The following is a 17,485-nucleotide window of genomic DNA, read 5'->3' as shown; positions in this document are numbered from 1 at the left end:
CTTGCAAACACTCTTACCCCCTCTCTACTCATGGCCTCCCGCACCGCTCCCAGGGCCATGTCCAAAGACTCCACACCTTTCCCCTGCCCGCTGTTAGCCTAGACGTCACAGGGGCTCACCTGGGGAAGGAAAACGGAGGTTGCAGTTCATTGGAAGAGGAGGACTCTGAGCCCACTCATGGGGACTTGTGTAAAGCACAGAGCCATTTGAAACACCCACAGTTGTGTCCGTGTTAGACTCGTATTCTGTAATAGTCACAGACTGTAGGAGGATCATAAAAACATTAACTCATATTGGATAGTCCATCTCATAGAGGGGAATAGGGCGTATACATGATACAAATATAATCTAATATATATGGCAATTTCTGAGGGAAAGTATTAAGAGAGAAATATAGTCCCTCTTACTTTTTCATCATTCTTCATTTCTTTGCCAGAAATGGAATTGGGTGTTTTAAAACTATTTTTGTTAACTGTATTTTGAAAAAGGTGTATTGTGCAATATTTAAAAACATCTAAGTTAAAAATTAGACTAGCCAAATATCAAGCTGTATCTTTCAGGTTTTGCTTTTATTTAATAAAAAGGACAAGAATATCAAACGTTTCAGCTAATAAGCACTCTAATTAAGTGTCCTTTACTGTCCTGGTGCTATCTACAAAATACTGTACCGACACTGATCACCACATACTAAAGCTTCTGTGGGAAGTAATGCATGCAAAATCTTACAATCAGCAAGTTTTGAGAAAACATCTTTGATTGTCATTTAACAATACATAATTTAAAATTAATAAAAACTGCGTACTGAAAGATTATATTGGCTATTATCCCAGTACAATTATTGGGAAATTAGCATACTAAGACATTAATTACCAAGAAACCCAGGAAGCAGGACAAGGGCAGTAGAACAGCTAACATAGGTTCTGAATTATCATGCATGCAGCTTTCTGTAATACATTATACATTATAACATGAGTATTGCCAACCCCAAGCATTAAAAAATTATGAGTCCTGCCCCCTCGCCCCCAAAATCATGAGAGTGGTTTAATAATCATTAAATTAAAAATACATTTAGGGTGCTTTTTATTTGCCTTCTGGTCTTTGAGCCTGTAGGGTTCACTTGGATCACATTTTTAACCTTTTATCCACAACCATCACTAGAAACACATTTTAAAAAATAAAAAAAAGGCTGAGATTCTCACATAATCACAAAAATCCAAGATCTTTGAGAAAAAACACCAACTATTGTGATACGTGGGATAAAATTTTGAGATGATTTACTGTCAGTAAATCTTGCATTTAATATTGACTTTGGTGCCATAGTACATTGTATCATTAGAATTGCCAACCCTCCAGGACTATACTGGAGTCTGCAGGAATTAAAGATTGATCTTTAATTAAAGATTATGTCGTGTGGCGAAATCTCCAGGAATTCGTCCAACCCTACTTATCATACATGATGTTCAACTGTTTTCAGATGTGTTTTGAGGTTCTTAAAAACCTGAGCATTAAAAAAGGCCATTTTTGGCAAATTAAAAAGCAACGGTTTCACCTGCAAAACCATTGAGAAACTTGATTATAGAAAGCTTCTCAAACTTTCTGAACAATCTAGGTAGTTATATGGCCTCCATCATTACAAAAATTAGCATCTATTCATAGAGTGGACCATAACATAAAGAGATTGTTTTGAGGACACATCTCCTTAAATTTGTAAACACATGCACCACCTCCACTCCTGTTTGTGACACTAATAGCAATTGCCCACATAGGAAAGTAATATTAGATGCTTTCCTAATATGTTTTTAACTTCTTTTAATGAAACAAGGAGAACCAATATCATGCGACTAGTTGGTTGAAGTAGTTGGTGTAGATGATTTTCTTTATGCTGCTCCAGGCTGGTTAGGGAACATGAAAGCAATATGCCAAGAGGGCTAGCACTCATGAAATTTTATAGCAAACAGTGATTCTTACAGTAGTTTTTTTGTTCTTGCATTTAACAGATCCTTGGGGTCCATCAAATTTGTATGATTCAAGACAGGACTTATTGAAGGCTACAGGTTTTTGGGGAACTCAGAACAAAATTAATTTAAAGCACGTTTGACTCTTCATTCCTGCCCACCAGGATTAAGTTGATTTTTCACATCAGTGGGTAGCTGGCAAATGAAGCTATTCCACAAAGGTTGCCTCTGTTTTTTGCCATCCGGATATAACCGTGATCACCCCATCTGGTTCCCCAGCTGCAGAAGAGAAACAAACAATATATTTGTTTTTATATATAATATATATATAATGTTAAATCTTAATGCAGGTTCCCTGGGTTGCTATCGACTTTTTATAGTATGAAAATCTTAGCAGGACCAAACTTGTTACTGATGTGGCTGACACAAAATTTAATTGTTACAGTTCCTTTTCAGTTGTGGCTAATTGGGAGGTAGAGATGCAGAGCACTTTTACAGATCAGAGTCTGAATGTTTTATAAAAGGATAGGTCTCCATGAAAAACAAGATTTTAAATTAAGCATAAGCCTTAGCAAAAAAAAAAAAAAAAAGTGTGCTCCTAGAGCTCAGAATGCAGCACTTCTCTGAAACGATTGCACACTGGAAGTGCATTATAAATACAAATAACCATACCCAGAATTCCACTTTGCAGACAGGGATGTATCAATAAACACATAATTGTTTTCTTTGTCAGAACACAGATACCCTGTTAAAGCTCAATAGTTGGTTGGGTAATTGTAATAAGTTCACATCCACAATCAAAGAAAGGCTAAAAATGGGGAAAAAGACGTCTACAAACTTATTGAAAAGAGAGTACTGGGCATGCCCATGAGTTTCATATTTATTATCTGTTTGTTTTGCATTTGAGAATTTTGGAGAATTAATCTAATATTTTACTTCAGATACACACAATGTATTTATTTCCTCTTTGCAGGCCACTAGTCCAGTTAGATATCAAATTATTACACATTGGAAATCATTTAAAAACACGTCAGAGTTCAGGGCCAAAATCTAGGTCTATAGTAAATCATATGAATACATGTTTCTGTAATTGAAAAAAGTTCAGTGAAATTGCAGGTTCAAATGAATGTGTACACTTGTCTTCTGAAATGAACTATTCCTCTCTGTTTTTGAAACTCAAAGTCTTTAACCTTGTGTAGGACCATGAGAATCAGAAAGCAAAATTGGCTAGAAAAAGAAAATTAAATTAACTAAACTAGTTTGTGTCTAGCTGCCTGTCATGTGCAAAACCTAAACAGAATTAATAGTGAAAAGTAAATTAGAATATTTTAAAATATTCTTTCATTTTTAAGAGAGATATGGCTAACAGAACAGTTAAAGACTTTTAAAACATATTTTATTTATTTTGATGCTGTCCTTGTAAAGTATTAAACCAGTTCTTTATGATGAAATTATATTTTAAAGATTTTTTAGGAAAGATATTTTAATTAAAGAAAACTCATCCTTACCTGTTTTTGACGAGCCAGTATGGCACACCTTTGTCCACACAATATCCCACAACAAGAACAGCGTGGTTTATATTTGAAGAACTGCATTTTGAGTCATAGTACACACCTGAAAATGTTTTATTTATTTATTTATGAAACAACAGTGCCCAGAAGCCCCAATCAGGAGCATCGTGCTCCTGTGATAGGCATTGTATTAAGACAAAGTCTCTATCCCAAAGAGTTACAGTCTAAAGCCCCAATTCTGCAATGAGTTCCACACAAATACAAAGGTATGCCCATGTGGAGCTCATTGCAGGACTGGGGCCTAATTTAAGACAAGAGCTAATGAGTGAGTATATAACTGTAGGACAGAAGTGGGGAGGGGAGGACAAGGGTGACAATACAAAAAAACCTATGGTTGCATAGTTAACTATATATACCACTTAAGGTTTCTAAATCATTTAAAAGAGAGAGAGATGTAAAAATGATATAACACAGAATAAAGATACAATTGGCAAATCTGCATTTGATTTTGAAACCGTTTTCCTAAAACAGATAGGTCAATGGGTTGTTTTGGAAACCTGAACCTCTCAGGTACAGGATATACTGTTTTGCCAGTACTGTAAATGAAGGTAGCCTCATCGCTTACTCTAATCAAAAACAATTTGGGAATCTGACCCTGTAGCCCTTTCTTATGTGAAGTTGATGGATCTACTTCTAAATCAGCTTTGCAGGACCAGATGTTAAGATAAATTTTTTTAAGTTCCCAAGCTTCTCTCACTTTTGGAGCACACACAGCAAGACGATTGGTTTCCTTCCATCTTTTCCTAAAGTCAGAGAGGCCCTAGTATATTAGCAGAATTATTTCTAAATAGGATGTTTCTCTACCCCCCCAATAATTTAATAGAGTCATAGATTCCAATGCCAGAAGGAATCGTTGTGATCATCTAGTCTGACTTCTTGTATAACACAGGCCATAGAACTTCCTAAGAATAATTCCTAGGGCATATCTTTTAAACAAAAATTCCAATCTTGATTTTAAAATGGTCCATGATGGAGAACCCACCATGACCCTTGGTAAGTTGTTCCAATGGTTAATTACACTCACTTAAAAACGCATGTCTTCTTTCCAGTTTGAATCTGTCTAGCTTCATCTTCGAGCCACTGGATCTTGTTATATCTTTTTTCTGCTAGTTTGAATAGCCCATTATTAAATGTTTGTTCCCCATGTAGATATTTACAGAATGTAATCAACTCATCCCTTAAAATTTCCAGGGCTACTCTTCAATCCTGAATCAACAAACCACTTACTAGAATGTACTTCACTTTAGGCATGTGAGCAGTGTGACAGACTGACATGTACAAACTTTATCAAATTAAGTTAAACCTTACTGAATTATGTTTAACATCTTTGGAGTTCATTGTATTAAAAAGGCAAATATGTATGCACTATTGTGGGATTGTATGGAACTTCAAAATGCTTTATGGAACACTACTTGTAAAGTGAATTTCCTAGACAGTACTTGAGAGGAGGGAAATGCAAAGTATCCCCTCCTGAGCTTGCCTATTGAAGCTACACCCTGGGGAGAGACCAGTTACCTACTCTTGGAAACTCCAGATGAAGGACGCTGCACCTTATAAAAAGTGGACTAAACACATTACGAGAGCGCTTGTTCTGAGCTGAAGCTGTGATGAACTTGTAACCAGAAGGAATTCCCTTAGGTCAGAATCTGAATGACGGCTTCTGTCAGAATCTATGTTAGGATTGTTGGGATGAATTCTGGTGAGCTTATTAATATACATGTAGGTTCTTTTATTGTTTTTATATGTTTTCTTGTAATGCTTTTTGCTGTAAGAATAAAATAAGAAGACAGTGTGATACTTATAACTTTTGACAATCACTCTGTTATCAGTCTCTGAAGAGAAAGCAAGCAGGTGTGATTGGGGAGCCTATTTCTTCTGGGAATAATGAAGTGAAGGCAGGGAACTGTGCACCCTGGAAATAACCCAGTAAGAAGGGAGAGAGACATGTGTCTGCACCTAAGAGAGGCAATGGCTGGGAAGCTGGAAGCCTGAGAACGGTGCCCTTGTTGGACCATTGAGGAAAAATACAGGTGCAGTTGCCCTGAATTGTGACAAGTAGTTCTGTTGATTTCAGTGGAGCTACTCACATGCTTGAAGTCAGGTTTGTGTTTTGTTGATTCAGGGCCTTTGTCTCTACTTTTGTTAAGAACTATTTAGGTCTCAGAAGATACAGGGAAACAAAAAACTGCTTACCACGGTGGTAATGTTGGAAGGATTTCAAACTTGCATCTATAGCAATAGATATTGGTCCCACTGAAGCCACTGCTCTTTCAAGATAAGTTTCACTTCCTTTAGGTATTTGTTTATAGCTGACACAGGTGGCAGCCCGTCCAGAAGTTTTATAACGGCAATTATTGTCCTGTAGAAGATGGCAGACAGAGATATAAGGGCACAATAAGTATGGCAAGAAGGTTAGTGCTAAGTTTTCTCATCATCTTAATTAATTAACAGAATCCTGTAACAGTCCAGAGGTATATAACATACTGGTTTATTCAGGTCTGTTTATGTGTTTTAGTTCCTTTCCAGTAACTTAGCTCATCCCTGAAAATAGAACTTACTCTTTCACTGTACAAGGTGAGTGAGGTAATAATATCCTTTATTGGACCAACTTCTGTTGGTGAAAGAAACAAACTTTTGAGCCTCACAGAGCTCTTCTCCAGGTCTGGGAAAGGTAATTAGAGTATCACAGCTAAATGCACAGTGCAAGAGATTGTTAAGGATAGGGAGTTAACACATGAAGATGAAGTGGGCAATTAACAATTTATTGTGGGACCAACACAGCTACAACAACACTGCAAACAACTTGTTCACTGTATACACATGTACTAGCATGACACATTCCATCCAATAAATGCCAGTACAGTATACCATATATGTATTAGCCAATATAGTACAGTATTATCTGACTCTGTGGTATGCTGGTATATGAAATGGCACCATTATTTTCAGGGCCCCATGTACAGCAAGATGGATATAAATTCTGATTCAGTGGCATGGTTTCCTACTTTCTGTGACACTTACACTGAAAATGTTGCCACAAATAAAAGTCAAAATGTGAGGTTTGATTCAATTTAATTAAATGAACAATGTCAACTTCAAAACAATCACTCTTTTGTCTGAATTGTTTTAAACCTATTGTTACAGAAGGTAACACCTAAAATTACTATAACTGAAAAAGATTGCAAGAAAAAAGATTTTTCTCTATTTTGCAGTTTGTTTGCTTTGCACATTTGTCAGCTCTTTATGTATAATCTGTTTCACAGTTTCCCCTGTATAGTCAGTTACTCCTGTTGTTTGAGTGAATCTTTCATAGAGCAACAAGACTGAGAAAAGCATTTTTAAAAAATAAGAAAATGGTTGCAAAACCACAAAAATTGACAGGTGGCCTCATGCAACTAGCTTATCTGATCTTATCATATTAAATTGAATAGAATTCAAGTAGATGGTGCTCCTTTAAATATGAAAATATACTATACAATAGTACAATATCCCTGGTGTTTTTTTAAATACCAAATTCAATCTTACTGATTTTCCAGTGCTTTGCACCAAGCTTGTTTCTGCTCTCACATGAGTTTTAAACAAGAGTAACTTTCCTGACTTCAGTGAATTTACTGTTTATTTACACCAGGGCAACATAGAGCAGTATCATGCCTGTCTTCTGTAGTCATCTATACCTGTGCAAAGTCAGTATTAAGTTGGCATAAAATTCTACCAGATCAAAAGCACATCATTGTACACCAAGTTTGCACTGACTTTTGCAACTGTTCAATGACTACGCAAGGTGCAAAGCAGTGGAAAATGAGGTTCAGTTTATTTGGCTCCCCCACTGCATTTTCAGTTTTCAGTGTGCAACAGTTGTTTTTTTTAATTAATAACACAACTGCACAGCAGAAGTTGTCAATAGGAAGCTGGAGGTGTTGGCAGCTGGCTAGTGAACATCTTGGGTCTTTGGACACTCCAAAAGTTGTGGGAGGCAGTTGAAGATTGTGAGAAAAGCATATTAGCTACATATGTTTGCTAAAATAATCAACAGTGAAATAGTTAATATTTATTTAAATTGTCATAATTATGAATGGAGTGGTTCACACTTCTCTGAGAGCTGTTCTTTCAGGCACTCTGCAGACTCAGGAAGACAATATGGTATTAGGATTACACTTGGGTCACGTTTGGAAGGTTTTCATAAACATATAGGATTTGAGTTAAAATATGCAGCAATCAAGAAGAAAAAAACCCCAAATCTATTAAAATGTTAATATAACCATAGTATAAAGTAGAGGTTTGAGTCTTCCCCCTGATTTGTCTTTTAGATAAAACACTTTGTGGTAAAATATAGACTTTTCCAATGTTTTTCCTCCCCAAAGAAATACCTCTGGACCAGGTGATACTCACCCGACCTTCATATGGGTACGACTTTTCTGAGTCAATGCCATGGTTGTTTATAACATATCTGAAAGCGCTAGTCATAGAGCCTCCATTGCAACCATGGTTGCCATATTTCCCGGAGCAGTCTACTAGGTTCTGGGGACTAAGTGACACCAAACGCCCTGTTTTCTTCTTCAGTTGTCCTTCCAAGGCCCCCACGGAACTGAAAGCCCAACAAGAACCACAAGATCCCTGTGGCACATTGCAAGGTTCAACAACAACAGAAAGGAGAGATGTTATGGCAGGTGTCATTAATTGCTTAATTATACATTTAAGATAGCAACACTAGTGTAAAGCCACTGGCATTATTCCTGATTTACAGCAGCATAAGTGAGAGAAGAGTGAGGGACACAATGCAGTTGTGAGACAGGTATCTTTAACTATCCGAGAAGTAAATATAGCTAGTCTACCTGCAATTCTTGGAGACATATAGCTTCCATAAAATGAGTTTGATAACAATTTTTGCTAACCCAACCCATGAAGCTGTATGAATTGGATACATTAAGTAGTGGAACAATAAGTCTTAATTGAAAATGGGTTATGCAGTCTTTCCGGTGACAGTTAAAATCCAATGACAGTTAAAATCTGTGCAATGGCTATTGAGTGTCTTATGTGAATTGGGCCAGATTCCCCGGGTTCTTTTGCAGCACAAAGTGGCCTTAAATCAGCCAGAGATTTTCAACAAAGAATTCTCCTTGTGTAGGAGTAATGTCTGCTGATGCAGAGCTGGTGGAGATGGTATAGCTGCCTTCCCAACCCCATGAAAGGTGGCAAGAGGCAGCGTAGTGGAGCTGAGCTCCAGTATGACTGTCGATCCTATGCTAGCATAAAGGGTCTATTCCTTCTGTGCCATCCTTTACACCACAACAGAAATTAGAGTAGGATCCGGCAGTCCTGATTCAAGGTGGCACTACTATCTCCCTGCAGCCACCACTCTTCATTACATTCAAGCACTGCTCGGGTGTAGTGCAAATCGGTGCCATTGAGTTTAGTGTCCTTGGTCCAGTTCCTAGCTGATAGGTATCCACATCACAAAAAACACTTCCATGTTCGATACTAAGATCAACCATCCCCTCTCCTTTCAGATCAGGGTTGATGCATGTTGGTAGTAGGTCAGTGGGGGAGAAGCTTGCATTGCCACTGCCTATGCAGTACTCTGCCTTCTCTGCATAAGAGCAAAGAATTTAATTCTCTGCTTTTGTTAATGACACTTTTCACCTACATTAATGCTAAAATTGTTTTAAAAATAAATTAAATTGAATGAACAACATCAAAGGAAGAGGCATGTTTTTTGCATAAAATAAATTACATGTTGACATGGATAATGCAGATATATAGATATTTTCATAGAATGTCGTTTACAAACATTGTATTGGTGTGACCATGCAGTTCTTCCTCAGCAATGTGAGGAAGGGGATGGGAGATTTGCACTATTCTGTAAGTATGTGGCTTGCAGTATTCATTCTCCACCTACTGTAATTTCCACCTCTGAGTTCGCACCTGGTTCTTTACATTGGTGACATAACCGCTCTTCCTCCAATCTATGCAGCCTAGGGCCTGATCCTGAAAACTTTCTTGAGGCCAATCAACTGTAAGGTTATCCATTTCTGAGTCGGATACCCTGAGCCCTGTCATTGTAGCCGTTACTTCCTCAGATGTCTGTTAAAATAAAAATTAAAAAAGGAATAGAGTATATTAAATCAGTAACTGGTCATACTGCTGTTAGGCAAGTGCCCTAATTGGCCAACTTTGTAGCAGTTGGCAAATACAGGGCAGAAAATGGCTAAGATTTAAACTGTAGATTTACTATAAAAAGTGGCTGTGTAAAATGGCACCTTCTTCAATGGGGCTTGATCCAAAGCCCACTCCTTTAATAATTCTCTGCTCCTTTTACTTGAGGATCTCAAAGCACAGTTCAAATGAATGTAAGTATTATCCTCATTTTACAGATGTCTAAGGCTACACAGCTATTCAGTGGCAGGATTGTTAACAGAATCTAGAGCTCTTGATTCCCAATCCAGTGTCCTAGCCTTTGAACTATGTTAACTACCCTCTGCTCCCATGCACCTCCTCAGGATCATATTACTTTTGATCATTTACTTTTAAAAGTAATTGGAATACAGGTAACTAGTTAGTGTAATTAATTACACTAGCAATCCTGACCAAGGTGAGGGAAAATCTTTTTATAGTTATTATTACTTCTTTTAAAAAAAGGAGCTTGAAACAATAATGCCTATTTTAAAATGTCACTACATAATTTGAAAACAAAGTAGCATGAGGAAATTTACCATGTCTGCAAAGCCATTCATGGCCATTGTGTATGAATGCTTTCCCATTGACTCTTCCAAGTTATGAACTGTAACGATTTTCAGGGTTTTTTCCCAGATCAAGCGCCTGGAAAGCTCTTCCTCCTGAAATAATGAAAGAAATGAGAACATTTTTGGCCACAAAAATTGGGTTAATAAAAAATTTTTTTTGGGGCGGGATAAGGTGGTTTTTGTGATTATTTTCCAATGGGAAATTTCCCAATGAAACTACTTTTTTTGTTTCATTTTAAATTGAAATTTAATTTTGTTTTTTTTCTAAAATTTTCACTTTTTTCCCCTTATTGCCATAATAAGATGAATAATATATAGTTTGGGGGGAAGAGGACTCCCAAATTTTCATTTTTTTTTCTTTTTCCCTTTTCTACTCTAACTTTTTAAACATCTTCCATTTTGCAAGACTTACATAATGGCAAAAGGAAAAATGAAATATGCCACTCTAGCTTTTTCAAAGTTGGAGAAGTTTTGCCAAGTTACAGAGTAGAGAAAGGAAAAAATGAAAGAGTAAAAAGTGGAAAGAAAAAAGATGTCTCATTATAAAACAAAAACAAAAAAACCAGTGAGAGAAAAGGGAAAAAACTAAAATCAGACGTTTAAAAAGTTTAACTAATTTTCATATTTTTAAAACCACAACAAATATCTCAAAATGAATCTGAAACAATGAACATTTTTTGTTTCAAAATTTTCAGGTGACAAATTGAAAAATTTCAAATGAATAATTTTTAATGAAAAATTTTCATGAGGCAAAAAATGGGTTTTTCAACCAGTTCTCATTAAATTGTCGAGCATGGACAATGTAATTACAATTTTTAAATATTGAGGAGCACTCTGCTTCTTTCTGGTAATTTCCATGGGTCAGAGATATACACCAGATTGAGAGTGAGCAAAGTTATTCTTTTCCTTTCAGGAATTTGAGGAAATCCCCAGATCAAAACATAATTGCTTTGGATGAAAAATATTAAGAATGTTTCTCTCCACTTGTGGTATAGTCCAAGAATGTAAATTAGCTTATTAGAAACACAAACTCTTGAGCTGCACTTTATAGGCACATTGAAGCAACCTTCAGCTGGAAGTGTAAGTGACCCTTACCACAGTTCAGATATCACTAATAAATAGTTGTGCTGCTCATGATAATATTTAATCCAGATATACCATGATGTTGAACATTTCAGTCTCCAGAACTCTATTCAGTTCTTCTGTTTGTCTTGGCCACTAAATGATTAACCAGTAAAAAGAATCAACCAGGTAGTAGTGGGTATGGTTCTGCCTATGAATGTTTAGTGCAATACACCATAAAAATAAATATTTAGAATGCAAAGATAATTACCTCACTGCTGTACTGCTTTTGGTAGATTGTCTTCCAGCGTTCCCAATCTAAATCAAGGGTAGGATCCTTGCCTATGTTGGCAACAGATGCTGCTACCATAAGCAGTAAAATGCTGCCCACTGTCAGCATCTTAAACTGCAAAAGATGTAAAAGGGATGTTATATAACACAATGTATTAATTCCTTCCCATCACAGTCCAGGATCTTTGAAGAGCTCAAGGGAATGGCACAGACACACAGCAGGTGCGGGGATCCCAACCGCAACACGCTGACTGTGCCTCAGGTAGAGCTGTAGCCAGACTAAGGTTGGCTGTCCACTTCCTCCCATTGGGGTGTACCTAGAGTAGCGGGTGTTGTCTGCCTCCTCTGAATAAGTGGCCCACGGCAGTCCTGGCAGGTCCGTGGCAGTAGTAAGTTCCCTGGAGGGCAGGGCGTCACTGGGCTTAACAGCAGGGTCGGTGGCCAGGAGCAAGCTGGGTCCATCTGCCTCCTCTGGTGTCTCAGCCCCAGCTGAGCAGGAGGGAGGCTACACCGCCTCACTACACAAATATTTTCATCAATATTTGAAATATTCCTCCAAATAGTCACAAATAATATTACCCTAGGAAAAGCAGTGAAGTTTGCCCAGTATTTGTGAATCTGCTTTCCAATCATTTCCCACTTTTAGTCCTAGATCTTTAAAAGAGAAGAGCAGCTATCATACTCACCACTGGACCCCCTTATTGGTTGGGACCAAGAACAGAATAAGCCATAGAAATTTAACCTCCCGCTTATCCCATGAGGTGCTCCCTCTGGGATAGCGTGGAGTCCCATTTAACAGGGCAATATGAAGGAAGCTCACTGAGCCATTGTGTCTATTTTGTTATGGACAGGAGATGTCACTTCTGTTTTTGGGACTGTTGACACTGCACCCTTCACTGTCCTAAATGTACGAGGGGGCAGAAATAGAGAAAAACAGAGAAAGTAAGATGATAAGTCAATACACGTAGCATATATGCAATTTACCTGTTAAATTGCTGTGATCCTGAGACAGTACTCCTTCTTTGCACTTAAGGAACAGGCTGAGGACAACAGAGCACAGACAAGGCTTACCAAGTCTGGATGTAGCAAAGGTTCCTGGGTGCTTTATAAAGTCAGGAATCCAGCAGTCAGCTGGAGAAATTCCCTATGCAGAGGTTTCATTTTTTAAAAAATATGCTTTCTATCATGAGAATAGACTATTTCTTGCTCAAGACTTGTTTTGTAATGATTAAGCAGGCACAAAACCCAAGCAGAAGGGAACAAAAGCAGAACTCTGGAACTGAGGGCAAATATCTTGTTGCATCTTTTGCATACAACATAGGTGAAAGCACTAGTCAGATGGTATAACTTGCTTCCATAAAAAGGTTTTGTAACATTTGGCTAGCTTGACGCATGCAGTTATATGAACGGGACATATTCTCAGTCTATATAATTGAAAGATAAACCTAAAAACAAAGTTTCCAAGAGGACTGACTGCTTAATGGAAATGGGATCTGAAGCCCTTCAACTCTCAGGGTATGTCTTCACTACCCGCCATATCGGCGGGTAGCAATCGATTTCTCAGAGTTCGATATATCGCGTCTCATCTAGACGCGATATATCGAACTCCGAACGCGCTCCCGTCGACTCCGGAACTCCACCACCGCAAACGGCGGTGGCGGAGTCGACGGGGGAGCCGCGGACTTCGATCCCGCGCCGTGAGGACGGGTAAGTACTTTGAACTAAGGTACTTCGACTTCAGCTATGCTATTCACGTAGCTGAAGTTGCGTACCTTAGATCGAACCCCCTCTCCCCCCCCAGTGTAGACCAGGCCTCAGTGACCATTCAAATCCAGCCCATGGCGAAATCGTTACTTTGCAATGGCTATTCAGTGTTCGATGTGAATTGAGTTTGGCGGTCTCCATGTATTTCCTAATGGACCTGTGTCCACATCACAAAACTGTGTCTGTGCTTGGTGCAAATTTGTAACTTTCCTGGCAGCCTCAAGAAGCCAAAGCTATAATGTGCCATGGGGACTAAACTCAACCTCTCACATCAGGATTGAAGCTCTTTGCTTGGGGCCACAGTGGGAGATGCTTACAGTGCCACTGCTTTGTCGCTCTCACCAACAGAAGTTGGTCCAATAAAAGATACTACCTCACCCACTTTGTCTCTCTAATTCTATACTTCAGTTTTTCTGCACTAAACCAAGAACTTCACCCTCCAAGTTATGCATCTGACACTTTTCAACTACATTATCACTAGATTTGCTGAAAAACACATTAAATAAAAGAATTCCTGGTGAAGAGGCATTTTTAAATGAAATCAACTACTCTATATTTTGAGGTGATTAATGCAGATAAGATGATAATTTCATGGATTTCCATTTGCAAGCTTTTTACTGGAGTGGGCAGACGATCCTTAACAATGCAAGGACAAGGGTAGGAGATTTGCATAGCTCAGTAAACATGGTCATTTCAGTTTTTATTTTCCACCTGCTTTAATTTCCAACTTTGCATTCACAGCATGTATTTTACTTTGGTTACATGACCTTTCCTCTTTTGTTCCAAGCTGGGTACTGAATAGTTTCTTCAGATCAATGGACTAAGGTTATTCATTTCTGAGTCAGAGATTTTGAGTCTGATGATCATAGAAGCTACTTCCTCCAAAGTCTACTTAAAAAAGAAAGAAAGAAAAAAAGAGAAGAGAATACAGAAAAAATTACCAGTAATGACTAGTGTGTGAGGGCACCTTGAGTCAATGGATCTGCTTTCTGTCAGTATCCGGAGTTAGATGTGCTGATTTTAGTGACAAAATGAAAGTGCTTTATGCTCCTATTGGCCCTGAAGATCAAACACAGCTAAGTGAGCTGGATTCTGTTCCGGTTTGTATCAACAGAACTGTTAACTAAGTTCCAGTCACAGGAACTACGGTAAGTTACGTCTGTGCAATTCCATCAGAGACACAGAGTCAGACTGGGGTAGCTGGGGCATAATTTTAAGACAATGAGGTTGCAGAGGTGTGGGCAAGGGCAGAGTTTGGTGAACAAGTTCTTTATTCCTGGTGATGATGCAATCAAGAAGTACCCAGCTTGAATTTCAGATCCCAAGTCCAGTGTGCAGTGGTAGCTAGGGGAAAAAAAATCTGTTTATTTGTAAACTGATCAGATTTGCTCTGTAGTTAACATGGAGAGGCACAACGCCATTTTTACCATGACTTATCAGCCACACTTCAAGCCCTTAATCCTGCAACCAAGGTTGTCATATTCCACTGCAAGTCTGAATGGAGGCTATGCATGGGCACAAAGAAGGCTAACTGCGCGACATAGGCCTCCACAGTGAAAGAAAATCAATCTCAAATTTCTTGCAGGCCAGTACTCCCTGAGGCCAGGTATACACCACAGACCTACGTTGGTATAACTACATTGCTCAGGGTGTGAAAAATCCATCCCCCTGAGCAACATAGTTATACCAACCTTAACCTCCCCAAGCAGACAGCACTATGTCAGTGGGAGAGCTTCTCTGGTCAACATAGCTACCGCCTTTCATGGAGGTGGATTAACGATGCCAACAGGAGACAGCTCTTCACTTAAGCACTATAGCAGTGCACTGATGCAGCATTTTTAGCATAGACCTGTCCTTACTCTGAAGAGCACAACCTTGAATGAGATTTTAGGGCCTTTTTTGTAGTTACATTAAGGCTCACTTACGTTGCTCTGGCAGCCTAAAGTGCCTTAAAGTGGGTACAAATGTAATTTATATCTACAGTGAACCTTCCTTCAGCTGCCAAAGTGGTGCAAAAGGGGCTTAGCAAAACTGAGAATTAGACCCATGGTCTTTTGTTGTCTGATCATAAAAGAAAATGCTCTTGACAAACAGGAGAAATGGTTTGAACTAAATAGGATGAAATTCAAAAAGGACAAATGCAAAGTGCTATACTTAGGAAGGAATAATCAATTGCACAAATAAAAATGGGAAATGAATGCATAGGAAGGAGTTCTGCAGAAAAGGATTTGGGCATTATCGTGGATCACAAACTAAATATGAGTCAACAATGCAACACTCTTGCAAAAAAAGCAAGCATAATTCTGGGACGTATTAGCAGCAGTGTTGTAAGCAAAAGCACAAGAAGTAATTCTTCCATTCTATTCAGCACTAAACCCTCAACTGAAGGATTGTGCACAGTTTTAGGCACCAGACTTTGGGAAAGATGTGGGCAAATTGGAGAAAGTCGAGCAACAAAAATGATTAAAGATCTAGAAAACATGGCCTATGAGGAAAGATTGGAAAAACTGGGTTTGTTTAGTTGAGAGAAGACCCACAGCGAGGCCAGGGCTGGCCTGAGTTGTCTGACTCAGGCTCGTGGGGCTTGGGCTGCGGGGCTATAAAATTGCAGTGTAACATTCAGACTCAGGTTGGAGCCCAGGCTCTGAGTCTCGGTGCAGTGTGTCTTTTATCACAGTGTAGACATACCCTTCGGCACTGCTTCAGCTCTTGCTCACGACTCTCTGCTAGCACAAGCAGGTGAAGGTGCAGACATTATTATCCAAGTCTGCCTGCTCCACTGACTTTATCGCTGATTTAGGGGTACTACATTTTCCTATCTGTCCTGCAGGATAAACTAATCCCATTGTGACGATGCCTTCATGTGATTTCACCGAACGTTGCAACGTTTTCACTCCCCAGTTGCACTGATGGGTTGGTGGGGGTGTTGCGTTGTAATGGAGAGTTGCATTTTGGCACAAACTAATCCCATTGTGATGATGCCTTCATGTGATTTCACCAAATGTTGCAGCATTTTCACTTTCACAATGGAGGGTTGCATTTTGGCACCTCGGTACCCTGTATGGAAATCACACAAGCTGGTGGGTGGCTGCTGTCTCATGGCATAACATCACATCATGATGCCAAAAGGACACTAGTGACTCAAACTGCCTGCAAATGACAGGGCATCATAAGGACCTGTTGGTGTCCCTAGGCCTAAGTAAACCAAAGTTGTGACTTTGGGCCTGAGTGAACCAAAGTTCTTCCATGCTGTGAACTTTAACCAGCCTAAGATGCTAATAAACAGCAAGCAAAATTTGTAAATGTCAGCTTTCTTAGCTTGCAGCTGCAGGACAGTTTGAAACAGCAAAAAGCGGCGGGGAGGCGGGGGAGAAGGGGGAGGAAAATCTGCATGCGTCTGTGCTGTGAAGGGCATAGATAAATATGCGAATGAGAACAGTTCTGACAAGCTACATTATAGTGTTAAGTGTAACTGTTGCAAGGGGGAGGGAAAAAGGGGGAAAAACAAGGGGGGTATAAATGCTGGGACCCCGCCTGCGCACGGGTGTGCAGGATTTGAGAATGCTTTTTTCTCCCTGGCACCTTTTTTGAGCTCAAATAAACTTGGTTTGCTTCTCCACCCTGGTGTGTTAATTAGTGCGACGCACACCGGGCAACGAACCCCCGCTGTTGCTCCTCCTCGGGCCCTTTGGGCCGGCAACAGACACATCAAAAATAAGGCCTATCCATTGGATAATTATGAAAATTCAGCACGTATGACTTTCAGATTGGCCCCAACTTTCCCAAAATGTATTCCTGTCATCCCTACTGTTGTTTCATTGTCAGACAAGAGGAAAGAAGTTCTGTTATTCCATATAATTTTGGTCTAGGCTACAGTAAATTTAACTAGATGAGAGCATGATTATTAAATTTTTCAGTTCTCATCTCTGTAAGTTATTTTTAAGCATATTGTTTCCTTCAGATTTAGCAATGATTAAGACAAAACAATGCTCTGTCCAAACTTGCATTTTGCTTATTACTTTCCAGTCATGGCCCCACTACTATCCGACTTTGGCTTACCTCACCTGGTTCTGTAGCGGATAGACTGCCAAAGTAGGTGTCA

The 17,485-nt window shown here is 39.0% G+C and overlaps 1 protein-coding gene across 2 annotated transcripts; it reads right to left on the bottom strand.

Moving 5' to 3' along the window:
• Positions 1-550: 550 nt before the first annotated feature.
• Positions 551-12,688, bottom strand: LOC123352228 (cathepsin K-like). Of its 2 annotated transcripts, none has more exons than XM_044992076.1 (8): positions 12,604-12,688; positions 11,600-11,734; positions 10,237-10,359; positions 9,449-9,607; positions 7,916-8,140; positions 5,720-5,885; positions 3,464-3,569; positions 551-2,234 (listed from the first exon to the last, which is right to left on the bottom strand). In XM_044992076.1, exons 2-8 carry the CDS (start codon positions 11,726-11,728, stop codon positions 2,135-2,137), a joined length of 1,008 nt encoding a protein of 335 aa, XP_044848011.1. In that variant the 5' UTR covers positions 11,729-11,734; positions 12,604-12,688; the 3' UTR covers positions 551-2,134. The 2 variants fall into 2 exon arrangements, with proteins under 2 accessions (XP_044848011.1, XP_044848012.1); XM_044992077.1 differs by lacking the exon at positions 12,604-12,688 and adding an exon at positions 11,937-11,953.
• Positions 12,689-17,485: the final 4,797 nt, after the last annotated feature.

The sequence above is a fragment of the Mauremys mutica genome, chromosome 17, assembly GCF_020497125.1.
Source record: "Mauremys mutica isolate MM-2020 ecotype Southern chromosome 17, ASM2049712v1, whole genome shotgun sequence".
In the NCBI taxonomy this organism is placed as follows: Eukaryota; Metazoa; Chordata; order Testudines; family Geoemydidae; genus Mauremys; species Mauremys mutica.
Note: the sequence above shows the minus strand (reverse complement) of the source record. Positions and strands in the feature narration are given on the sequence as shown.

What these genes read in the sequence shown, in the direction of transcription:
- LOC123352228 (XM_044992076.1), bottom strand. Translation starts at nt 11,728, where the DNA reads ATGCTGACAGTGGGCAGCATTTTACTGCTTATGGTAGCAGCATCTGTT. An exon ending in AAAAGCAGTACAGCAGTGAG is followed by an intron (nt 10,360 to 11,599) that starts GTAATTATCTTT and finishes TCATTATTTCAG; the next exon opens with GAGGAAGAGCTTTCCAGGCG. An exon ending in TCACCAATGTAAAGAACCAG is followed by an intron (nt 8,141 to 9,448) that starts GTGCGAACTCAG and finishes AATGTGCCACAG; the next exon opens with GGATCTTGTGGTTCTTGTTG.